This window comes from Trichogramma pretiosum, unplaced genomic scaffold (assembly GCF_000599845.2).
Source record: "Trichogramma pretiosum strain Unisexual culture from Peru unplaced genomic scaffold, Tpre_2.0 scaffold4, whole genome shotgun sequence".
NCBI lineage: Eukaryota > Metazoa > Arthropoda > Insecta > Hymenoptera > Trichogrammatidae > Trichogramma > Trichogramma pretiosum.
The window spans coordinates 578,372-605,152 of record NW_019641688.1 but is presented as its reverse complement, the minus strand read 5'-3'; the positions used below and the strand labels follow the sequence as shown (position 1 = coordinate 605,152).

At 35.6% G+C, this 26,781-nt stretch overlaps 2 protein-coding genes and 1 non-coding gene across 10 annotated transcripts in view; 2 read left to right on the top strand and 1 right to left on the bottom strand.

Moving 5' to 3' along the window:
- Window positions 1–7,961: 7,961 nt before the first annotated feature.
- LOC106656330 (J domain-containing protein) lies at window positions 7,962–20,907 on the top strand. 2 transcript variants are annotated; one of them, XM_014377254.1, is made up of 5 exons: window positions 7,962–8,419; window positions 10,313–10,507; window positions 12,336–12,437; window positions 17,629–17,745; window positions 20,301–20,907. In XM_014377254.1, the coding sequence occupies exons 2-5, from the start codon at window positions 10,424–10,426 to the stop codon at window positions 20,529–20,531; spliced, it is 534 nt and encodes a 177-aa protein (XP_014232740.1). In that variant the 5' UTR covers window positions 7,962–8,419; window positions 10,313–10,423; the 3' UTR covers window positions 20,532–20,907. The 2 variants fall into 2 exon arrangements, with proteins under 2 accessions (XP_014232740.1, XP_014232739.1); XM_014377253.2 differs by lacking the exon at window positions 7,962–8,419 and adding an exon at window positions 9,872–10,063.
- On the top strand, window positions 20,023–20,129 carry LOC111694263. Its single transcript, XR_002763587.1, has one exon. It is a non-coding gene; the product is annotated as a U6 spliceosomal RNA (small nuclear RNA).
- A 3,347-nt stretch (window positions 20,908–24,254) lies between the features above and the next one.
- The window catches only part of LOC106656205 (prolyl 4-hydroxylase subunit alpha-1), a 135,774-nt gene continuing 133,247 nt past the window's right edge, over window positions 24,255–26,781 (bottom strand). For all 7 annotated transcript variants that reach the window (XM_014376959.2, XM_014376962.2, XM_014376963.2 and 4 more), the window contains 4 exons: window positions 26,257–26,481; window positions 26,105–26,170; window positions 25,857–26,022; window positions 24,255–25,758 (listed from right to left, as the gene is read on the bottom strand). In XM_014376959.2, the coding sequence (XP_014232445.1) occupies window positions 25,664–25,758; window positions 25,857–26,022; window positions 26,105–26,170; window positions 26,257–26,481 (552 nt within the window). In that variant the 3' untranslated portion in view covers window positions 24,255–25,663. The remainder of the gene's footprint in view (window positions 25,759–25,856; window positions 26,023–26,104; window positions 26,171–26,256; window positions 26,482–26,781) is intronic.

Genomic DNA, 26,781 nt, shown 5'->3' with positions numbered 1-26,781 from the left:
GAATGTATTGTTAAAGCACTATTTTTAACCATATTCATGATAACTATGATCTTAACGAAAAATGTTGTATAATAAAAAAAGAAAAAATACGTGTGACTTTTTTCGGAATTTTAGGAATATGGACCAGATTTTGAAAAAAAATTTTGACCAAAAATGGGCGAAATTTTTTCGCATTTAAGACAAAATTGATATCAGCATAAAATACTAATTATCACAAAATTAAAAATTATTTGTGTCGGAAATTTCGAAACATAAGTAACGAAATACCAATTTATTGTATGAACACCTAAAAAGACAAATCTCATTGAACACAATATTTTATAGCACTCTAACCTTAAAATCGCAATTTTTCCTTTAGTTTTAGGCTTTTGTGCTGTAAAATATTGTATGTAACTTGCGTAAATAAGCTTTTTTTGTAAAACTCGTTACAACATGTGTACCTCGCAACCATGAGTACATTTTCTGCAACTGCCTGCGAGGTGAGCTTCGTTTTGCAAAAAATGTATATCCACACCTGTTGTATATATACATAAAGTACTATGATACCATTATGAAATTTATCTTAGATATATGGAAACTTTTAGGATATTCTTACAGCTATATAATTTATGATAAATTTCACAATCAAAAGGTTGCTAAGCAGGTTTGCTGCGATTATGCACTGAATTTATGTGAGATTTGAGGCTATACTTACGGGAAAATGGTTTATGGCAAATTTTACATTCGAAGGGTTTAATACGGTAATGTACAGTATTTATATGTGTATTGCAGTTGCCTTTTGAAGAAAATGATTTGTTACAAATTTCACATTCGAAGGGTTTTATACAATCATGTGCTCCATTCACATGAAGCTTGAGGTCACACTTTTGTCCAAATGATTTGTGGCAAATCTCACATTCGGGAGGTTTGCTATAACCATGTACTGAATTAATGTGTTTCTTGAGATCACATTTATATCCAAATGATTTATGACAAATATTACATTCGAAGGGTTTGCTCCGGTTATGTACTGAATTTATGTGAGATTTGAGGGTACCTTTTAGTCCAAGTGACTTGTGACAACTATCCCATTCAAAGGGTTTAATATGATCATGCACTGAATGAAGCTGCTTATCGAGTGAACACTTGCGAAAAAATGATTCGTAACAAATACCACATTTTAAGGATTTGCTGTGGTTGTGTACCATTTTTAAATTAATTTTGAGGTTACTTTTGCAGGAAAACGATTCATTACATATTTTACATTTATATGATCGAATGTTTTTACCTATCGTATTGATATGCTCGTTTAGGCTTGCTCTTGTTGTATAAGTTTCTCGAGATTTTTTGGACACGTTCGGTGATTGTTTATCAATATTTTTTTCAAAAATTTTTAACTTTTCATAATTGGTAAGTTTTGAACAAGAATTTACGGATAATTGGCAATTATTATCATAATCAAATCCTTTTTTGATCAATATTATTAGACTTTTCTCATGTGTATCTTTCATATGATTTTCATTTTCTTTTTTCGCAATAGATTGGAAACTTTGATTCTCAGCTTTGCAGATGGTTGTCGATACCATTTCGGGTTTTACATCTTTGCATTCAAAATCAATGTATATATTATCTTTTTTTCTTTCCTGTAACACAAAAATTTTATTTGAGTGTTCTACCTAAAATGAAAATTGTGAGATAATTTCTAATAGGCTATTCGTAGAACATACGTCATATTAATGAACTCACCGATAATGTATGAAAAGACAACGTTTCAAAATTTTCGGATTTGCAAGAATCCATCAAATCAAAAACATAATCTTGATCTGCGTTTGACCAAGTACCGCAAGGTTCTTCCGTCACCCTGAAGAATATTTGAATTTGAGAAAAATTGTTAAAAATGATAGTATAACGCACACAAAAAGCATACCTTACTAAGTGATTATTGCTTTCCATAACTTTGATGATAATATGTATTCACTATTCAATGCAATTTTTTACATAATATGTACTGAAAAATATTCAAAATTACTACCGCCGGTAGCCAAAGTTTTACCTAGATTTCACATATACACTTATAAGGATTAAATTTGAATAAAACACTTGCTTGGCGTGGTACTCGGCTCCACACTAACGAGTGAACACATCAGTCGCAATATATAAGCGAGGTGATCCGGCAAAAGCTTTAGATAGTTGATAAAACTTTGCCCCTCTACTTTCGACCGGGTCCATGCGCATTTATTTTGCACAAGTGTCTCTTTGTTTTTTGTCAGTACATTTCGCCAGTAGATTTCGCTAAAAATATTCCAAAAGATGCTCGTTTTATGCTTTGATGTGAGTATGTATGAGCAGTTCTACAAATTATTGAGATTACTTTTGAAATTTTCTCCGTTAGATGCGCGTAATGAACGTACCTTAACGTACCGTAACGCGCGTACATTTTTCAGTCAGTTTCGAAAAAGTTGCTATTTTGACCGTAGATGTCACTTTACTACGTTTCCACTCGAGTTAAGTCAGTCGACCAATCAGAGGCCGAATAGATTGGTTTCACTTTTAGGTCCATCTCTTTTTTATAAGTTAGATTAGATTACATAGAAAATTTTTGTTCAATAACATTTTTCCGCACAATTTATGGTTGTCGAATAAAAAATAATTGAATTTTTCGCATTTCTAGTTTAACATTCATAAAAAATTACACCATTTATAAGTCATTTTGTAGAAGCCTTGTAGATTTTCCTTTTAGGATTGAGTATTTTAGAGCCAAAATGATAGTCAGAGATAAATTTCGAATGACTTCAGCAACATCAATCACGGAATTCGTTGACATAATAATAGGAAAGCATGATTTTTTTCTTTTCTTTTGAAACACAAAAATAGCTATACACTGAATATCAACCAAAATTTCCATTTTTATGTTTCCAGTACCGCATCAAGTTACAAAAATTTCAATCGCAATGTATCATCAGAATCCAAGAATTGTTTACATAATTACAGACACAATAGTTTTTGGCCCTGGCATCATTGTTTGAAGTTCCTGCCGTGAAAAATATACGTTAACACATTCAGGTCGTCTTTGAAAATTGAATTTCTCTTCAATTTTCTCAAGCCATAAAAACTTCATACCGAGTTGAAAATTTCAACCGACAACGGATAAAACTTCCTTTAACTTTACTCACCCTCTCTCTTTCTCTCTCACTCACTCACTCTTCTTTTTCTCTGTGCTAAGCTCAAGAAGAAAATGCTAGACATGACTATGCGCAACCTAGATGTACTTCAAAATAAATCGCTGTGATAATATAAAAAGGCAAAATACTTCATAAATTGGAACATGCAAGCATCCAAAAAAGAAAAGAAACAGCTGCCATGTGGCAACTGTTGCACCCATTATCAGAGTGGCAATGCAACAAAGCTAAACGAGCTTCTTCCTCTTTTCTTGCTCCGTTAATGAACTAAAGATTTGAGCATCTTTCGTTTTGCTCTTTGCAGTCTGACAATTCAAAGTGGGGTCCTCGATGATCTGTTCCTGCTGCTACTTTATATCTTATTGCATTTCCTTTTCTCGTAATATATTTATGAGTAATTTAAAGAATATGCCTTTACAATCAAACTACACTTTTCTGATGACGGAAAACTTTCAAACTATTTCAATCTTCACAGTAGCACTAGTGGAAATTCTCCAAAGTTTTATATTTATAAATAATTACATTTTTTATCGCTTTTTATATTCAGAATCTATGAAAATGTTTTTGAGGTCAATACAAATTGTACACCACCGATTTAGTAGTTTTTCTTGATTCTTAAGCCCAACAATATTTATAATTTACAACAAAATACTTTATAACTTTGTTGTTTCTGAATAATATAAAATCATAAAGCAAAATTTAATAACTGAAATATTTCTTTCTTACATACAACTTGAATTTCAAAATTAATTTGCCACTCGTATCTTACATGTTTCTATTTTATATTTTTTTATATAAATCCGTAAACATTTTCGATAGTAGGTAAAAAGTTCGTAAATTTTTCCCTGGAATTCAATCATGAATGTAGAGGGCCTGGCATTGCAGCAAAGTACGAGACACTTTTTTTTAAAAAGCACTTGAAAGTAAAATCCGCCCTCGTGCTTAGAGTGCGCTAAAAATTGTATGCAATTTTCAACAAGGCTAAAATGTATGATCCTAATTACCGAGAAATACGGAAGGAAGATCTGTTTTCCTTTTTTTTCATTTTTTATAATCGTGTCCACGCACTCGTACGAGTGGCTGTTTCTGCGAAAGCTCTAATGATTTCGTGTGCTACATTCTGTGCTGCACGTATGCATAATTTTAAAACTGAAGGAATCAAGAGTACCTCCTCGTTGCTTGTATAACATTTGCGGAAACTATTTCGGTCCGCATCTCGACTGCCCTTCATTTGCGAATCCATATCGATCATTTAGCATTATTATTTCAGTCGTTGCAAAGCGACATTTATACACTTTGCTAGCTGTGCATGTATGCTCGCGTCCAACACGCACACAATGTGGTAAAGGAGCCTCGATGCGCGCTCGATGATGCTCGAGAATTTTATCATCAAGGCAATGTTGCGCGCACTGCCAGAGAGTAGCACACGTGCCTGTGCTCGAAGCAGCAAGAAGAGACGAGATGTTGTCGCTTTCCGTGCTAGAGAAAGCCGCGCGCGATTGTACATGTATAAGGCATATACATATATACATTTTGTATATACACGTGTGGGTGGAGTAGGTCATCATCGTAGAAGAAAATCGAGAGTCACTTTGCGGATGGGCTGTTGCTGCTGCTGTTACCGTTGTTGCTTTGCGCGCAAGCTCCACCTATGATCTAATAGAGTATATCACGACTCAGAGCGTATGTATTAGAGGAGACTGAGAGAGAAGTTCACGTGTGTGTATGTGTGTATGTGTACAAGTGTATCGGACGACGAGAATAACAAAGAAAACTCACCGGAGCCAGTCCAAGGTATTGAGTGCAAAGTACAGAGCTTTTGTAGCATGGGCAAAAGCTGTCGCTTACACGTATATATATATAATATATATGGGTCAAAATAATACTTTTTTACAAAACCGTGCGCACGTATGTCACCGATCTTGACGCGCTTTTGGTATGTTATAGTACATGGAAAAAAGGTCCCAAAAAAAAATTTTTAGACCCCCTCCCCCCTCCTACCCCCCACTTCCGGTATAAACGTCCATTTTCGATCTATATTTTTTCTGAGGACATGAAGCAAGTAAAAAATCTGAAAAAATTCATAAAAATACTTTTCCACAATCCAAACAACCTTGAATTTTTTCAGATTTTTTGAGTGCTTCAGGCCTTCAGATAAAATCATTGAAAATTTCAAAAATCGAGATACGGCGGTATGAGCCGATGTAGTACTCGGAAATTTTTTCAGTTATTTTTCGCATTAAAAAACATAACCTCAATTTTTTTCAGATTTTTTCAGATTACCTAACGCACCTTTTGAAGCCAAAAACCGATTTTTTTGACGAAAATAATTTTTTTAGGACAGTACGGAGCCTCGAAAAATCTGAAAAAAATTTTTTCTTGTTTTTTTCATCAAAATACGTAATCTCAAATTTTTTCAGATTTTTTAATTGAAGGCGATAGCTTCTAGGGCCGAAAAATGCTATTTTTAACAAAAAATGGTTCCTAGAACCCGATGGTTCCGGTGAAAAAATTTGAAAATATTTTTTTTGAATTCCTTGTCAAATTTTAATAAATTTTGACCGTTTCAAAAGTTCGATTGAAGCTTCCTAGCTCATTTTAGAGCATCAAACGAGTTTTATCATTCCTTAATGTCTTCAGAAACGTCTTCAGATATTTTGCACTAATCTTTGTCCTGCTCTAAAATGAGCTAGGAAGCTTCAATCGAACTTTTGAAACGGTCAAAATTTATTAAAATTTGACAAGGAATTCAAAAAAAATATTTTCAAATTTTTTCACCGGAACCATCGGGTTCTAGGAACCATTTTTTGTTAAAAATAGCATTTTTCGGCCCTAGAAGCTATCGCCTTCAATTAAAAAATCTGAAAAAATTTGAGATTACGTATTTTGATGAAAAAAACAAGAAAAAATTTTTTTCAGATTTTTCGAGGCTCCGTACTGTCCTAAAAAAATTATTTTCGTCAAAAAAATCGGTTTTTGGCTTCAAAAGGTGCGTTAGGTAATCTGAAAAAATCTGAAAAAAATTGAGGTTATGTTTTTTAATGCGAAAAATAACTGAAAAAATTTCCGAGTACTACATCGGCTCATACCGCCGTATCTCGATTTTTGAAATTTTCAATGATTTTATCTGAAGGCCTGAAGCACTCAAAAAATCTGAAAAAATTCAAGGTTGTTTGGATTGTGGAAAAGTATTTTTATGAATTTTTTCAGATTTTTTACTTGCTTCATGTCCTCAGAAAAAATATAGATCGAAAATGGACGTTTATACCGGAAGTGGGGGGTAGGAGGGGGGAGGGGGTCTAAAAATTTTTTTTTGGGACCTTTTTTCCATGTACTATAACATACCAAAAGCGCGTCAAGATCGGTGACATACGTGCGCACGGTTTTGTAAAAAAGTATTATTTTGACCCATATATAAAAGGAGAGACATAGAGAGAGAGGTGGATGCTATAGACTAAACTGCTATTGATGTATTCGTGTGTATTTGCGCATGTGTGTGCACGTATAAAAGCAATAAACAGCTACTAGCTTTGAGTGCCGGACGAGCTGCTGGATATATATAGGCGTGCGCACTTCAATTTAGTATATAAGTAATCAATCGAATGTAACCACAGGCCGGTGCATACATGCATTATGTGTGTATAATACACGAACTTGCCCGTGCGTTTGTGTGCGAGCGATGCTGTCAATTTGCAAAGAGCTTGAGCGTAAATTTCATGAGCGCACACGCATACGTACGTACATGCATTCATGATTGAACTAGCGAATATTGCAGCTTGCCTTCGATTTTTCGTGTGTAAAAAAAATTTTCAAGTACGCAACTCGTTATTTTGTCTTCAAAACCGCGCGGCACTGCATCGCACACAGAATGTTCCGCTTCGCTTTTTTCTGAAATGTATAATTTCGTGAACGAGACGGAGCATTTTGTGTGATGCAATGTTTTTATCGTTTTACGTCTTGTTTCAATGTTGTTATTTGGTTTGAAGGAAAATGTAAGGATTTATATTCCAAAATTTGCTGTTTATTGTCACAAGATTTATCGCGATCGAGAATGTAATTTTTGATTATGAACTTTTGGATTTCATCAACAGATGGGGCACTGAAAATCCGCAAGTGGCAAAAAAATTTCCGATTACTATAATATGAAAAAAAAATTTAACAAGACTCTAGGTTATTCTTCTAATGACTACCGAGGAATACATTTTTAACGTAAGAAAAAGTTGTAATATTATTTCGTTCTTTTTCATCGTTGTTATTAATCTGTTTGATTCGAAACACTTACTAATTCGAAAAAATTTTTCGAATTTTTTTTTTCGCAATCCCTTGAGGTTCAATTTGAATAGCAGAGCAGTAATCCAACTGGCATTAATGAGCGTTACATGCACGATGATAAAAACTTACGCGATGTATACATACGTACATCAGAGTTGTTTAAAATCAACATCGACTCCGGGATGATGTAACGGCGCGGCAGCAACGGAGCAAGGCCCCTTCTACTTGTTGTTCCAGCTTAAACGCAAACACTTGCTAGTATATTAAACTAGCAATCCTGATTCTCTCTGTGTGCAAGTGTCTGTGTGTTTGTCTACACATACGTAAACACCAACACGTACATTCACATCAGCAGCAGCAGTAGCGGTACAAGGTCGCTAATGATCTTTGCCGTATCACACAGCGAGCGTATATATGATATATACACCCAAGACCCCCCCGCTCCCAAGAGCTGCTGCTGCCGTTTTAATATTGCATAAAACTCGAGGAGAGTCGCCTCCGCGGCTCGAGTGAAAGTCTTCGTGTTATACGTCTGGCTGGTTTCCCGTCGTCGTCTGCGGAAATTTGCGCGAGCGTCAGTTGCGACTGCTGCTGTTGACGCGCGTCTGCGGATTGATTGTCAAAAGCGTTTGCGTTTTAACACGTGCCGTGCCGTGCTGCACGGACCGCTTGCTGCACTGACGTTTGTGAATTGTGCCCCAAAACGTGCGTTATGTACAGTTAGATCTACAAATAAATTGAAATATATACGAGCAACCGCTTGAAACCAGATGGATTTAAAGATCGCGTTATCGTTAGCGCACGGAGATACCGTGCGAGCAATCGACGACGGCAAGTGTACATACGCAGCGGCCAGATGTGTATAGTGAAATGCCGCGAGTGTTTCAGCATATGAAAGTATTCGGCAGTGCGTGAAATTACGTTGTGGTGCGCGAGTGTAAAAGTTTTTTTTCTGCTCTATACAGTATATACTCCGTATTTTACATCAGGTATATAATAATACAACGAAATAATGAATAAACCCGTATGGATCGAATCGATGATCACTTGATAAGACCAATCGAGCGAGGAAAAAAAAGTTACCCTGAACCCGCACGCGCACACGTGTCGACAATCGCGAGAAGAAAAAAAAGAGGAGCATATACCTATATCTAAAACTTTTGCACGCGTGTGCGTTTTTATATACCTCCACTGTAAAAATCGCAGCAGCGTCAAAGTGCAACTCGAGGAAAATCTCGCAATGCGCGCGACGCACGTCTGAACGATTATCGTTATATTTTTATCCGGCTAGATTGGCCAACGGTACGTTGTATACGTAAGCCGCTCATGCGACTTTTACACGGTGTAATGAATTTTTCCATATAAAGCGGCTTCCATATAAGTAAACTCAGTGTGTATTATATTGATATACGTATATAACGTATTTTTATTCGGTGCAGTGATTATCAACTGCCACATACGTACACACACACAAGCTATACGCGAAAAAGAGAAGGAGAAAAAAAATGAAGAGTTGCTCACTCGTTTTGCCTCAATCAAAGATGTACTTGAATGAAAATAAAAAAAGAGTTAAAAAAAAAGTAAAAGAAAAATCTGCGTATGTATGAAGTCTCGAGCGACGTAAAGTACAGTTGCAGCGCGCGGCGCAATTATTTCATTTGACCCATTTTCTTTTTATCCTAAAACTCGATTCTAAAGTCCTAAATAAGAAATCTGCGTCTATTAACAGCAGCAGTGCCTGCGTGCAGCTCCTCTTATACGCTGTCTGTGCCTCGCTCACTAACTAGCGCGAAGGCCGTTAGTGAATGATTAAAAAAAGAGAGGAGAGTGAGAGAGAGAAAAAATTAGAAGGTTAAGCAAACTTGAATCCCGAAATCGCGTCTGTGAGTACACTGTTTGAAATTTCATTTGAATTAACGTTTGCACATGCGAGCGTAGATCGATCGATCGATCCAATTAACCCAAAGTACACAAAACAGTATCGCCCATACAGTACTGCGTCCAATATTCTATATAGAAATTCCTTGTTTGAGTCGTCACTAGTATATTGCTGCATACTTAATATTTTGCACGCATACGTCATATGTAGGCACGCGAAAAATCGTCCTGCGATCAAGGCTCAGCCGCGATATATCTATATCACGTACACATAATGCACCGCTGCGTGCAGTAGAGCATCTGTATATATATACGCCAGAGTCCATATAGCCTACTACCCCTTTAACCGTCGGCTATATAATAGCAGCAGCAACAGCAGCAGCAGCAGCAGCAGCAGTAGCGAGAGAGAGAGAGAAAATCGATCAGTGGCTTTCCTCTGTGCGCGTGTGTGGCACCTTTGCGTGGGTGTATGTGTGTGTGTGTGTGTGTGTGTGTGAGTGCGAGTGTCTGTATATACGAGCGAGTGCAAGTCAGTCTCTGTGCCTCTCTCGCTCACTCTCTCTCGCGCGCGCGCAACCGTCCGATATTTCCCGGGAACTCGCGCCTCTTTTCCTTCGAATGTTAGTGCGAGCTTTCAGTCTTCATGAGCACGTCGCCGTTCGATGATAAGCAGAACACAACGAGCTTTCGACGCGTAATCGTCCACCCAACCCGGAGCAGCCCCCCAAGCAACAGTATACGAATCTATTAAACTTGTGCGTTAAAAAAAAATAATAATAACGCGAGGCAAATAAACTCGGAACGATAAATATACGTCGGATGCAATAATAAATAAAAGTTTTTTTTCGCTGTAACTCGACGTCGCGTGTTTGTGTGCTCCACGCACATAGATCGGGCCAGATAAAGAAACGATAAATTATTTTTGTCGTATAATCCACCCCCACGCTAAATAAAGTCGAATCAGTTGGTTTATAATCTTTGCGCGGCTTTTTTTCTTTTAACAGGCCAGTGTTTTAGTGGAGCTCGAAGCAGCAGCCTAGCCGCAGTAAGCGCAACAACGAGTATATAAACACACGTACCTACATCGCTGCAGAGAGGGTCAACAGGTTGACAACATGAGCATCGAAGACGTTCTCGATTACAAGAAGAGCGAAGACGAGGATTATTACAAGTTGTTGGGCTGCGACGAGTCATCAACGGTAAATAATAACAATTGTAATTTTATATTTTCTCTGGTATAATTTTAGATTAAATGAATTTTCCCAATTAGAAGACAATTTTTAATATAGGAAACTTGCTTAGTACGTGCCGGAATGCGCGATCGCGTACCAATATATACATACATAATATTGTTCGCGCGTCAACCTCGAGCAATTTGAAAAGTTTAAAATAGTAATTTGCGACTTCCATTGAAAATTCCTCGCGGTTTAAATTCGAGTCGCGTTGCGCGCGTACACAGTGACAGCTTAGTATAAATACACATACTTACGCCCGTATTATTACATGTATACACTCTAAACCATTATTAAGGGACGTCTGTGAGTGCATTGCAGAACGCGCTCGAGTGAGCTAAAGGGTACGGAGACTTTACATGCAATTGTATTACCGGTATGTCAAGGCACTTGAGAAGCTTTAAGCGTGATAAGAGCTTCTCGCGTGTAATTTCTTAAACACTCATCGTGTGTACTACGATTATATATTATACATACGAGTCTGTAATTACAATTTTGGTTAAATATTTACGCTGCGTACTCGTGTAATTTGCACGACGTGTCTCGAGTTTCTTTCAAAAGCGGTGGCGTGTCGTGTTTATATTGTAATATTAATTGTTTACTTGAATATCTTGCAATTTATATCCCGCGCTGTGCTAACATTAGATTTTTGAGTGCCTACTCATTCATGCAAAAAAAGCAACGAAATTTCGCTCGAGTAACTTTTTCGTATCAAATTAATTGCTGTTTACCAGACCTAACATTCGCAAGAATGCAGTCCAACTTTTAATGAAATTTTTTTATTATTTTCCTACTGAGACCGAGTGGGCACGGAGAAGAATTGAAGGGAACGCGAGTGCACACAAATACCCAGTATTTACGCAGCTTTATTTTTTTCAATTTCAATGCACTCTACTTACGCGAAAATAAATATTAATATCATGAAACTGCGAACAAAACATAAATGAAATTTTACTGCATGAAAAAAAAAGAATAATATAACGGCAGCATGCGATATCAAAGTATCACGCTGTCGCTGCTGCAGCCTGACGCATCGCGCTTATTAGTTACGTAAATGCCAATCGTGATTTATGATCATGCTCGCGGTATAACGAGCTTGAAAAAAAAAGAATAAAATAGAATAACCCATCAATAACGATAAGACGCGTGCAACAACAACAGTGCAGCGATGAATAAAAATGTTTCCCATTTAATGAATTAACTTTGCCATTGAATTTCGATGTACCCATTTATCACAATTTTTCTGATCACGTCCGTTTTGAAGCGTGGCAATTAATAGTTCGACGGTGTATACTCTCGGGGAGCACTTTTAATTTTTTCGCTTCTATACTAGCTACTCGTATATGCATTCACACGAAAGTGGCATATCGGGCGTCGAAGGGACACGCGACTGTAATTCTGCGTCGATCAAAGTCAATCAATTTTTTCCTTTTGAATTTTTCATTTTTCGAATATTACACCAAAGCCAGAAGCCCTTTAATCTGTTTATCAAAAATGGAAATCGCCGTCGCCAATATTCGATCTGCCTTTGAGCTATTTTAACCATGCTTATTTTCATTGAAATTCAGCAGCGTGATCTCGCAGCTATGGTTTTTCGTAATTCAATAAAATTTTCGTCGCCCGTGTGCCATTAACTCAGTTAGCTCTCTATTATGTATCCTCTACCCGATAGAAATAGATTTTCCGTATACTAAAAAGAGTAGAAAAAGTTAATTAATATCAGTTTGTGAAGCAGATTGACTATCTCTCGTCAACTTTTTTTCACCGTTTTTTTTCTCTCTTCGACTTTTCACAGATCGAACAGATAACGGCGGAATACAAAGCTCTGGCGTTACAGTATCATCCGGACAAAAACGAGGGTAACAAGGAGGCCGAAGCCAAGTTCCAACAACTGAAAGTAAGTTATTTCACTCAATTGATTCTCGAGGCAGGAAAAATAACCTGTCTTACGAATGAATTAACATTTTAATTTTACCACCGATGATTGCTCGTTTCGTGCTTGTAAATGGTTTTATACGTGCCCTCGCGACTCGGGGGAGTAAAAAAAGTCCCGCTCTCTCTCTCGTCGTCAAGTTTACTATGTGACGCAGATAGAACTGCGAGCGAAGCTCTATTGATCGATAGCGGTATTAATACAGTTAATAAACCGATAAACAATAAATACAATAAAGCTCAGTCGCGAAGCTATAATTAATTGAAGCTCAATGTTCGAACTTTCTTTTTTGCTCTATCAGCATGTGCCCACGCGATCCCAGGCTGCTAAATACGTACACGTACACGTATGTTACAACGTATATAGGTTGAGCTCGTGCTTCAACGCCTACACAGCTTCTGTGTTGTCCATGTGTATTATTGCCGGATGTTCAAGGCTTGTTCGGTTCCTACATGTGCCGAGTAAAAGCGAGAGGGAGGACAGCAGATATCGGGAGGCAGCAGCAACAATAAACCTCCGATGCATGAGCCTCGGTACAAAATCGATTAGACATATTGTGTTGTTGTTATTTTTGTTATTATCATTGTCGTTGCTCCTTTTCTAAATATCTCGTCAGCGGTATATATATCCGACTATAATCCAAAACAATAATAATTTAAATAGAGCGAGCTCGCGCGCGCGCGTGTGTGGCTTGTTTGTCGAGCTGACGAGAGATAAGCTCGAGGATATAGTTAATTAAATCTTCAGTGAGAATGTGCGTGTGCATGTGAATTCGTTAGGGTGTGGGTGCAGAGAGAGGGTCGCATTTAAACGCGTTCAGAGTATTAACGAGCTTTTTTAGCGAAGGCAAAAGATTGAAAAGCTCAACTAGCAAAGAACGCGAACGTCAATGGAGAGGAGGTTTCACGATCGTGGGCAGCATTTTTGCGCGTCAATCTCCTTGACGTCCCCACTTGTAACAAGATGTAAAACTTGCACGTTTCAAAGGAATATAAGCTAGTAATATAAATTTCAAGACGGAGCTTCAACTGGATGACGGCGAGCTCGAGCGAGCTTTTTTCGAAGCATAGATCTTTTACCCGCTGGTGAAATATTAATTTATCGCGAGGCACGCGCGAAGAAAAGCACGAAAAATTAACTTGTCGAGTTATTTTTTTTCTCCGTTTTTTTTATGTAACGAGAATGAAAATTATAAAGAACCACGACGAGCGTTTGGGGCTGCACAAAGGACTAAAGCCCACTGGGAGCTTCGTATTTCATTCGCGCTTTCGCACGTATACACACACAGGTGTCTATCACAAAATATGGGTCATGCCATATATAAGTATACAAACACGCGTATATATACACGCGTGCGTTTGCCTGTGTATTGCGATAATTTCTTTGAAATTGAATACGTGATTTTGTTGTACCTGCCGCGCGAAACGCGCGCTAGGGCAAGTTTCAACAATACACCTGGGAGTAGATTATATTATTAAAATTGCGATATTTGTCTGGTGCTAGTCGAGCGCATAATAAATGCTTGTTCGCTTGGTGGAGCAATGAAGTGTTTACTAATCCGGAATTAGAATAACGCAAAATTTAATTCACTAAAGTATGAAATGCGCGAGCATTGTATCTCGAGCCTGACACTTGACGAGCAGGCACAGCCACCACCTCTGCCGCACATGCATGCAGAGAGTATTTTATACGCGACTGGTGCAGGATATAATAAACAAAGCTATCATGCAGAGTGAAATAAGAGAGGTAGAGCGAAATTCTGAAAGAAACAAAAGATTCATTATTCAGAGCTCGTCATTTTGCATTATTATTCGGATATATATTTTCCTTATATCGCGCTCAAGTCGTCTTTCGAAGGACGTCAAAGCTCGATTTTTAACTTTTTTTTCATCTGCAATTTTCAGTGCGCGTAAAAGTGGTCCAATTTCAGAATCCTCTTTTATTCGAGAAATTATCGCTTACTTTTATTCTGCTTTTTTTTCCTTTCTGTTTTTCACGCAAAAAAGTTTTTTAAAACTTTTGACGACGAAATCTGCTGCTCGACGAAAAGCTCGAGAGCATATTATTCACGTAAAACTCACGGCCGCAAACCGTCGCGCGCTTACAATGAATATGTACAATAATTAATTATACATCGATCAACTTTATGCATATTTATAAACACGCATTGTTTGTCAACATAAATCGTGAGCGCGAAAAATTGTGAAACACGAAAGCTCGCTCGAGCTTTCAACAATTTATGCCTTCGCAAATATGAATTCGCAAATATGTGCCAGAAATTTATCAATATGTGCGTTTTACATTGATCCACTACTCATTATTCTCTCTTTCTCTTTCTCTGTATTTCGACTTTTCATCTGTAAGAATGAATATGATCTGTATTTTCTGCGTATTACGACGTGAGCAAATATGCGTAAGCGATGCAGCTCTCGGCGCAGTCTAATGTGCGAAAAGCGTCGTATTTCAAAATTACGGATGCGTAAAATTATGCAATACGTCCCCTTTGCCCCGTGTGCACATAGCAGGGACGAGAAAAGCAAGCTATGTGATTAATATATCTATAATGACTAGCGCGCTATCTGATCTTTGTACGGTAATACGCTTATTTTTCCTTCACTACCTTGACTTTTCAATTACACCGATCGCGTAGAGGTTTCATCAAATTTGATCAAAAGTCCTGCTCCGCTTGCTCGCTTGCTTCTCTCTCTCTTGATGACTTTCCTTGCTAATTGCGAAAATATTTAATTCGCTCGCTGCCGCGGCGCTTCCTGTCATATCTCTTCGGCCTTGCACCCGGGCCGCGTGTAAACGCATCGCGAGTTTAACTCTACAAAGAGAGGAGGCGCCGCCGCCGCCACCACCACCGACGAGAGAAGTTGGCGAAATTCTCGCTGCCTCGGTATATTATACGCAGCATAAATTGAAAGGGAGTGTATAGATAGTAGCCAGAACGTCACGAGCAACTCGCTGAGCTCATGCAGATGTATGCTGTGCATACTGTCTGTGTTACATAATGCATAGATACCTATATTGTCCCGCTGCTCACGGACTTCTCACGGGCAATTTTCCAGGCATTAACAGCCGAAAGCTGCACATGAACGCAGATTTAATTACGCGGCTGTCGTACAGCTGCCCCGTGCGCTTTCTGTAAAGCAGCTATTGTCAATGTTGTTGAAGTTACATTCATTCTCGTCGGTGGTATTTGGAAGTATAATACATCATACATAGATATACGTGCATTACATATGCGAAAATGACGTCGCTAGCCATTGTGCGCGATGTGTATTTTGTATATTTCTGTACATAAATTGCTCCCCAACACGCTGTATTATGATCTGCGTGGCGCTTACCTGATGAATACCACTGTACGCTCGATGTTTAATAACTCGTCGATTTTTATTCCCTTTTTCCCTATTTTAACCATGTATCGGGTTTATTTTTTTAAAAAGAAAGTTGTGTAAAAAATGTTTTGAATTCCTGTATGTGTAGATTCTCGGGATTTCCATTAGTTAGGTACACATTGCGATTCGATTCGTGCAGCGTACAAATAATCCGAAAGAGAGAAGCTGTGTATAGTATTAGAGATTTTGCGGTGAAAAATCTAAATAAACATAAGAGGTCGTGTTGCACGGATCATGGGTTAAAAGAAAATACAAACATATGCAACACTTTGAAAAAAAATCAATTCAAATAAATTTAAAGAATATGAAAATCTTTGTGCAAATAAAATAATCGTTGTCTGCTTTTTGATGGTATTATTTCAAACAAAACGTCTAGTCTGGGAAAAATTCTTACACGAAATCCTGGAGATTTTTCGAGTTTTATGTACGAATTTTTTCCCTGAAAAGCCAAACCCTTTTTGAAATCGCAGTAGATAATACAAACTATTAACTTTATTTTTCTAAATGATAAACAGTGATTTTGGTTAAAAATTTTTTTGACATATATGGATTGTTTTACACAACCGTTGTTATTAAAATTGCTCTCACAGTGACCCTGGGCTTTCACCTTCTCAGCTATACCACAGTTACGCAGTTAATTTGAAAAATTGATCGAATTGCTTCCAGAGCTTGCATATTGTAACATCACTCTTTCAGTCGTAGCACTGTAGGGAGTACATTTATCGCTAAATATCTTTTAATTATTGTATCGGTTTTCAATATCACCTCGATCAAGATAATGTAAAATGGATTCGCGTTTACGAAGATTTCATCAAACTACCAGCTATCGCCTTAAGCCTCAATGATTGAAATTATGGGCTCCGTATAGTATATTCTCGGGTCATAATTGCCCATGGACTTTAACAATCAATATCGTTATTGAGTCGTAAGCTCCACTAAAACTTACATTACTTTTTTATTCAATAAATTGCCAGCCTATCTTCTGACAAATTCATATAACTAAAGAAGTGTGAAGAGTAATTTTGGTGTATCTCTATATATACAGTATTAATCTACTTCTCCTAATTTTACGATTCAAATTTCCACCCACTCGACACAGATAAAATTGTGTTAAAAATTTTTCTGGATCTCGCCATTTATTTTTTTTTTATAGTCACTGCTGCGAAGATCGTAAAAATCGATGGGAAGAAAGATAGATTCTATTGTTAATTCCAATTAAAAGAGTTATCGTGAAAAAAAAAAAAAAATTAACGAGTATATAGAGCTCGTGTGAGTGTATTCCGCGTTCCGTGTAATTAATTTATACGATCGCAATTTAACCGCGACAAATAAACGCACGAGTCAAGACCATTAAAAATAAATGTATATGTGCGAACGAACCCACCAGTCTGTTACATCATTAAGCAACATAACGTCGCTGAATTTACTGCAAAAAGCAACAATACCTAACAACAAAAAGTAGTGAAAAAAATCACGATTGATACGCCTCGTTCATAAATTATGAATGAATGAACGCCTTTGATATATGCATGCAAAAAACATTCAATAGTACAATCTCACCTTTATGTATGCGATTTTTCCGATAGATCTCATCTTTATCTACTTTTTTACATCTATAGTCATTCACAAAGCTATCGATCATACTCAGTGCTATAGGCGATCGCACCTTACAGGCGTGGGCGTATGAATGTTTTTTTTTCTCCATTACATATCGCTCTATAATACATCACATTTTCTTTTTTGCCCTGTTTCAGCATGCCAAGGAGACACTTTGCGATCCGGAAAAACGCAGTAATTACGACAAATGGCGAAACAGCGGCATCGCCATCAGTTACAAACAGTGGCTGGGCATGAAGGAGCACGTGCATCAGGTAAATACCATTTTCTCTCTCCCTTTATGCAGTGAAAAGTGAATATTTCGTTTTTTCGCGTAAAAGCATAGCAACATAATACCATCCAAAACAACATCCAAAACAATATTTCAAATTGTTAACAATCGGCATTGTCAGAGATTGGATGTACATCAACGGACGTGTTAATAGGGATGTTTGCATACGAGGACATGTAATAGGATGCTATTCCATTTCAGTTGCAGATATACCGTACAACCATCCGATAGCTTGAAATTACACGGATATAACTTTGATTACTTGCGTATACGTGTATACACTTGCGCTTGTACTCGTGTGTTTGCTCAACTAAGTGCAATGTAATTTTTGCGCCACTTTTCCGAAATTGAAATTGAAAATACGCTCAATTGGCTATTGTTTTTTTAAAGGGAAATTTTCACTGGCCTTTCTTCCATTTAGCTGCACATGAAGTTTTAATGTGAATATGCGTCTGAATGCGAAACAATTACCGAAGTATACCAAAAAATTTCTCGTTAAAAATCTGTTTTCGATCTGTAAAAAATAGCGAGCTTGCAAAGAATAAATTCAGCTTTTCTAGCTTGACGTTGAAGAGAGCAACCGCATAATTTTTCGTAGATGGTATCTCATGTGCAATTTCAAGTAAAAGTGGGTCTCTGAAAATTGAAAATAATGATTTTTTATGCTAAAAAGTAAGCATTGTTGAAGGACTAGTAGGTTATGAGAAGACATAAACTAAATCATTTCGACGCTTTCACTCTTTTCCTTGTTTACTAAAATAATTAGTTTTCATATTAATCTTTCCAAATTAGATTAAGATCGAATTTTAAAAAAGATGGATGGTAAAAATGTTTTTATTACTTCCTTGCATTATCAAGTTTTAAAAGAAAAACTCATTACAAAAAGTAAAAATTATTATACTTAATATCGAAGATTGATTATGAAATTCAAGCGTGCTCATCATTTAGAAGAGTCGCGTGCATATAACTCTATAACAAGAAATGAAAAAAAATCTGAGATGCAGTGCATCATCAGCAGAGTAAACTTACAATTTTTCTTCGTAGAAAAAGCTTTCTATTTATACGCCCGAGGATCTAAACAAGTTATTCGTAGCCTCGTACTTTATTTACATGTGCATGCCTTGACGCGACGGATGAAAGCTCTTCAGTTTCCTGGAAGAAAAAGGAACAAATTTGCTCAATGAATTATCCAACTTGTAATTCGATTTTGCGATACTCGCACAAAAAAATAACGTTAACCAAAATCTTATGGTTCTATGATAGATTCTATGATGATAGATAGTAGCGAGGGTAAAAGGAGTTGGAGGAGGCTTAGAGCAAATATCGATTGCTGAAGTTTCATTGAAAACGGCGTGTGCGGGGCATCAGGTAAATGACGTTATAAATAGAACTCAGATACATACACGTGCACACTATCGCATAGTTTTTGCTGTGTACAGTGCATTGCATAAGACTACACTCGCACGCGTACGTCAACGTATATCAAGTATTATTGAGTGTAAATAAATAAAATCTACACACGTACTGCAGCGAAACGTTGAGAAACATAAAATTAGTGCATTGACCACGTGTATCTCTGGATAATTTTTAATTTGTTAGATATTCATATTTTTTTAAACAACAATTGTATTACTCTATAAAGCCCTGTCTTTTGTGCCTCTACTAGAAACCACAAGAGACTTGCGCCTTGAACTGCTCCACACCCTCCAAGTGTGCTCGGAGAGTACAAGTTTTTTTATTATGTTAAAATTAAAAATATTATTTCCCGATGATTATTACAGAAGCAACTTAATATATTAAAAACATTTTATAATTTGAGGTTTTGTTTAATGTATGAAAAATATGAGTAAATACTTTTAAGAAATTCTTTCAAATTCCTAAAAGTTTATCTTGAATTGTCTTACATTCCGGCTTTAATAGTTTATTAAATTCATTTTTTAAAACAAATTAGAAAAAAAATTGCAAGACCTTAAGTTTAATATTTATAAAAGTATGGACTTTCCAAAATTAAAAAAAAGTCGTCTAGCTTCGAATTTTTGATACTCGCCTATATTATGCAACCAGACGATCTCAATTTCTACATTTTTGTATCTATCCCCTACTCTAATGTCCCATGCATATTGTTATTTCGACTGCTACGATGCTCATGAACCGGTACTATAGTTGCTAGTGTACCACTAGGTGTCGCATGCTACGATCCCGCAAGTGGCTGGAAAAAGACCTAGATTACTATATAAGATGCCTGTCTCCCATACTGTGCGTACTTGCTTCGGCAGTACATATACTAAAATTGGAACGATACAGAGAAGATTAGCATGGCCCCTGCGCAAGGATGACACGCAAAATCGTGAAGCGTTCCACATTTTTTGAACATATTTTTTATTTCAATAATTCAGTTGAATATTTACTACGGCAAACAGAATAAAACTGTGATGATGGGAGCCATAAATGATGCCGATCAAATATTTTCCATTTTTTTATATAATTAATAAATTCGAAAAAGAGAACAGTTGAACAGTGGCTTCTCATTTGTTTCAGTCCATGCACTGGGCGACACCTAAGACGAAAGATCGCATGCTTCCGGATCAAGAAGGTGCTTCAGGTTCCTCAGCAAGCCCGGTGGCTCGCACAAAAATGCAGGCAGCTAATGCCAATAGACGAGCCAGCGAAGGTGGCGCAAATATTCATTATGGGGCCCGTCGCGACCTCAACTGGGACAATCAAGCCTCGAGCGAGATAGTCAACAAGTTTCGCAATTATGAAGTTTAAATGCGTCCCTTTGCTCCCAATCACTCCGATCTGCACGTTACCTCCGGTATATTTCATTTCCATCTTTTTTTTTTTATTGAATACTGTTAAAGTTATGTTTGTGATGATTTTTGCACCTTTTTCCTTCCCAAGTACCAACTCGCACTCACTATCCCACTCTATGCTAAATCTCACTGAATTGAACAGCACATTCATTTAGACAAATTTGTCACAAACATAGTATTTACTTTAAGTTTAAGAAAGGAATATATTAGCGATATATGTGTTTTAAGCACTGTTGAATAATGTAAGATATCGTAAATTGAAATGAAAATTTTTGGTAACATTTCTAAAATCATTAATTATTTAAACGTTATTATTTTAAATTTAATTTTTAAACAACCTAAATTCAGTGGCTTAATTTTTAAAAAAACTAAAATATGTGTCTCTTGTGTCCTGAAGTAATTATAAATAATGTATTGGCAAAAACATTCAATAAAATGTTTAGGCGTGAAACGCAACATTATTAAAGTAACACACCTATACTATGAATATATCACGAATATGTATTAGTGTTACAGATTATAAACTTGACCAAAAATTCAATCTCTGAGAATCAAATATTTTTCTACGCACAGTAAGTAGTATTTGGTGAAATATATCAAAATGTGACAAAGAAATTTATTTTTATGATAAAATAATCACTGAACAGCTAAAATGAGCATATAATCAACAAGTATATTTTTCAGTATTTTTATTTATAATGCACTCGTAACATTTAAAAAATCTAGAATCAAAAAATATTAATACACTGAGTTTTAGAGAAAAAAATGTAAATTCGCGACTGTTAAAAACTGATGAAATCTATTTTTTTAAAAATTATAGCTAAACAAAAAGTGACAGAATAAACGTACGTAAAAGTCATTTTAAACAATAATATTGATGCCAACTGCGACAAAAAAGAAATATTATTATGTATAACAGACGCAAACTTAAAAATATAAGAGTGATCTTCATACGAATTATGAAATTGAATTTACTAGCTCCCTTCAGCGCGCTTCGCGTGCACTTACAGAAACAAATGAACTGATATCCAGATTTATAATTTATGGGAACCAATTAAAGCGCAGAACATTATTTAACTTAAAAATTAAATTTTCAATTGAAATTTTTCCAAAACCTTATTTTCATTTGTATGGTGAATTCGTTTTTAAATTATGGTAGAGGATCTCCAGAGATTACTTAAAGATAATAATGAATTAATTGAAATGTCAATTAATCATTTTGAAAGAAGTATACCGCTGTCTTTCCTCCTAAAATTATACAACATGTTTCATGAACAATTACCCAAAGTAAATCAAAACAATATTACCAGCAACAAATCCTCATGGGAACTTAATTTTTTGTGATGTTAAAGTATTGAATTATATAGTTTTATACATTTATGTACAAATATGTTTGTTACATTTTTATATTAACATCTAATATCTTATTAAATACCACCAAACCTATCTAATTATGTATCATACAAACCTTAAAATGTCGAAATAATTACTCTTTTCCAATATTTGAGTATGAATTTGTTTATACTGACAACTATGAAGGACAAAATTATTAAACTTGTTATCTAACAAAAATAATACGAAAAATTATGATTCGGACTACGTTTCTTGATGATTTAGAAAAATTCATTTTGCCTGAAATAGTAAATCACAAAGTGAGAGAAAAAAATAAAAAAATAATATATGTATCGAATAAATATCGCCAAACTTGTTGAACATGAATGATTATTATAAAATATATATTACTAACCAAGTTACCGAATTGTATAAATGTGTAAATGTAAACATTAATTATTAATCATAAAGAAAGTATTTTGGGCGCATTATGACTGTACAAAAAAAATATACTAAAAAATTTAACTGATTTAGCTCGTTAATGTGGATATCTAGTGTAAAATAAAACACATGTCTTATTGTTTCGATTTGTTTCAATAAAAACTTAACAACAGCTGGACACACTTTATCATCAATTTTTCAATTTGAAACGTCAAAATAAACAACATTCAATTTGTGGAAAGAACGAAGACTAACTAAATGGAAATCTCTTCTGCAGTTAAAGGTTGGATGCATTTACAAGTTATTTTGTATAAAACATTTATCAGTACGTGGCTACAACATTTTAAAAACATTAAAGAAATGGTCTATTGCTTCACATGAACTTACCCTGTATGCAATGTTTTGCTCTTTTACGAAAATCGTTTGCATTTTCTGTTCGTTCGACGCAATCAATTTCCAAGCATTGAAATATTAAACCATTATTTTTTTTATTATTAAAAACAAAATTAAAACGAATTTTTAATCTTATTAGCTCATCATAATTCATAACATGAAAATGAGAATCAAAAAAATATTAAAAGTCTATTACTATAAATATTGATTGCTTCCAAAATTCCCTATGACCCTTAAAACATTGAAAATAATTGCTTGTCCAATTAGGCAAATGTTTTCGTACATGTATCATAATTAATTGGTTCTTTAGAAATTGGAATTCTCATTAATGTTTCATTAGTTGGGTGTGTAACTATAAGTTATTTTTAATTAACAATTATTTCTGTTTTCTTTTTCATTTATCTCTTTTTTTAAAATTATTATCTTGATCGTTTGAGTCTGAAATCTATTCATTGCAGTCCGATTTTATTCTTAATTATTATCAACATAGCTGTAGCTCTATTGTAAATATTGATTTTGATATAATTTAAAAAAATCAATAACTAAATATTGAGGGTGGGTATTTATCATAAATTGTAACCTCATGTAAAAACGTTAGATTTCTACGTTACCGATTTTGACGATTCTGTAAGTCTTTTTTTTAAATTAAAAAGAAATATTGAATGAAAAAAATATTTATGATATTTTTATTATCTTCCCATGCAAAAAAATTAATAAAATGATTTTTATTATGAAAGTAATTGATTTGTTACCTACTTTACTAACTATCAACTGAACAATTCCGCGGGTGAGTTTTAGCTTCAGAGTTTTTCGTATAAAATTTTAAAAATAAACACAATTTTATTATTAAAGCAACTATTTCATTTGTCTTGAAAATGTTTATTTATCATCCGCTTATTTGCACATTTTTACACATCAAATGTTTGAAGACTTCTCAAATGGATGAACACAAGTTGTTTTTATAAACATTATCTCGACAATATAATGTAATACACCACGATTTCTTACAACGCTGAACTACCAATATCCACACAGCAACTTCGAAAATAAAATTGTAACAAGGACTTTTTCATACCCAATGCTCAGTCTCCGCTTTCAAATAGAAGTTGATTATAGATTACATTTTTTAATTGTGACCTCTCGCTGAGAATCATTTTCCATGTTGTAAATACAAATTACAATTCGTGGAGGGTTGTACCCCACATTTTTTACCGACAGAGTCGAAAAATTTGTTTAAATTATATCTTTTTTTCTAAATCGAATATCGAAAAACGGTTCGATGGGAACATTCATTTCGTTGCTCTGAATAGCTGATAAACATTTTAGCTAATTCCACCGACCAGATTTCCTGGAAAACGTATTTGAAAATTTCAAGCTAAGGAAACGTGTGAAAATTTCAAACACGTTTTCCGGGAAATCTGGTCGGTGGAATTAGCTAAAATGTTTACCAGCTATTCAGAGCAACGAAATGAATGTTCCCATCGAACCGTTTTTCGATATTCGATTTAGAAAAAAAGATATAATTTAAACAAATTTTTCGAATCTGTGGGGTACAGACCTCCTTAAATAAATAATTAACTGAGCTTTCCGATTGTGTCACAATAAATTAAACATCTCTCTCTTTTGGGGTTCACAGCATCAAAGCATACAATACAAAATTTTAAAAATGCAGATTCAGACTACTGTTTTACGTATGCATAGAAAAATTCTACGGTAGCCAATTTTCAATAGCTTTCCTTAATAATAGTGTTTATACATGCTATAGCACTTTCTTTCGATAAAAATATTTTATATCGCAGCAGAAGAATAATTTTAATTTATGAATTAATGCTTATGTATAAATTAAGATCATGATTAAAAGAAGGTAAAAATTCTGTTGAGTGAAAATTGAAAAAATCAAATCATGATTAATTTCCAATTTCTCTACAGTTATAATAAACTGGTAACGTGACATATTGAAAAATATTTCAAATAGTTTGAGTAGCACAATGATGAAAATATTTAAACTAAATTGCATAAAGTTGTAATTTTAAGTTCAATTCGATTGCTTTTTGATATTTTTAATACAAGATTATAGTAAGCGTAGGTCGATGTTTTTTTAACAACACTCTCAAATTCTACATAGACTTATGTATTCAAAAAAACCAGAAGTTTGTTAAAATTTTACAGTATACAACTCTCGTTCGATTTACGTACTAATATATGCAATTTTTAAGTATACAGTTTTATAGTCCTCTTTTAAAAATCTGCATCACATTATTTTCTTACATTTCACATACCCGTTCATACTCACATTTTTACGGCAGTTTATTGCTAAAATTATCATATGATTACGTCTTGCATTCATCACATGTATCACTTACAATTAATTCATCATAACATGTAATATTTATAATTCATTTATATATTCATATTTATAGTCGTATTTCTGTCTTATTAAGGTCTTAATCGAAAAAAATGAAACTTGGGTATCATGAATAACATGTACAATTTGATGAATGGAGTTTGTCAGTCGTTTAGTTGATTACAGGATAGAGAGATTCTTTCTTTGTTTTACTTCAACACATAAAACAATTGTCCAATGTTGTGCTTTACTTTTCCTTTGTCAATACATCATCGATTAAAATCCTTTGGCTTGAGCTCAATGTCTATCACCTGCACCGCACGTGTTATATACGCAGCCTTTATTTATTTTTTTTTTTTACACACGCGTTCTCGGAGCATGAAACACGCTAATACGCACACATACGCACGCATTTATTATACTTTTATATATAATCACACGAAGCTCAGGTAAGTTCGGGATTTTTTACTCGTATATACAGTTAATAATATGTTTAGGGATAGATTATATTGTTTTGTTATAAGAGAACTTCGGCTCTCGAGCGAGTTATCCCATCGTTCATTTTCGGAGAGAGTGTTTTAGTAGCGGCCGTCGTCAACGTCGGCTGACTGATTTTCCAAAGTGCAGGGCCTGAGGAATTCTTGACCTCGTTCATGCAACCATTTGTTCGCGACTGAAAGCAAAAGTATATAGAAGATTAATTAGTGGCTGCATTCGACTTTTCATTGAAGCACGTCGCGAAAGCTTACTGCAACGATTTCTCTCACTCACCCCATTTGGATCCGGTAAGAACGGGACAAGCCGCGTGCCTCGTCATGTAATCTCCCTCGCCGTTCGGCTTGAGATTGTGCCAAACTGCAGCAGTTCCCTTTTTCGGCCATAGGGAAACGTTGATCCTTGTGAAAACGGTACCACCACCCTGTTCAACGTCGCTCATCTAAAAAAAAAAAGGAATGTCACGTATAAGACATTTCATGAAGTTTGACGCGCGATGGATCGCGCCCTTGATTAAAACTTACATAATACAAGACCGTGGATATTCTGTTGCCAGTTCCGAGACTCTTGAAGGCGTTCTTCTCTTCTCTCTGAAAGGCAAAAAAAGCATCCATCAATGCGTTTGCGTCAGGAGGAGCGCGCCAGCAATAAAACGAGAGAGCTGCTCGTAACTTACCCGGGCAAAGTCGAAGTGAGGCTCGTAATGGCCGCCAATTCCATAATTGACGACCTGGAGCTCCTCGGCCGTGTCGATGCTCAGGCTCGTCATCAGTTCGACCCGCTGGCTGACGGCTCGGATGTGATGATGCTCGTGCTCCTGCAGCCAGGCGCTCTTGCTTATGCGATAGTTAGCGATCTCCAACTCGCCGGTCTTGTAGTTTTGCACTGTGGCGCGTCTGAACTGCGGAGACAAAAATCAAAATTTTGTCAATTATGCCATTCGTAAAATTATCAAGTTGAAAACTTTCAACGCCATATTCAACAGTACATTTTTTTTAAACAGTGCTTAACTTATACGACTTATTCTACTTAACAACTTGTAGATTTACAGATGAAGATACTAGCCATCTAGCGGGTAAGGCTTGCATTAACTAAGATTGAACTTTCATAAATTTTTTGAGCAATCGACGTAAAGGGTTGATACCGATTTGCAAGATAAATTGCTCAAAAAGTTTTTATTAAAAACCAATCGATACTGGTG

What these genes read in the sequence shown, in the direction of transcription:
- LOC106656330 (XM_014377254.1), top strand. Translation starts at nt 10,424, where the DNA reads ATGAGCATCGAAGACGTTCTCGATTACAAGAAGAGCGAAGACGAGGAT. An exon ending in GCTGCGACGAGTCATCAACG is followed by an intron (nt 10,508 to 12,335) that starts GTAAATAATAAC and finishes GACTTTTCACAG; the next exon opens with ATCGAACAGATAACGGCGGA. An exon ending in CCAAGTTCCAACAACTGAAA is followed by an intron (nt 12,438 to 17,628) that starts GTAAGTTATTTC and finishes GCCCTGTTTCAG; the next exon opens with CATGCCAAGGAGACACTTTG.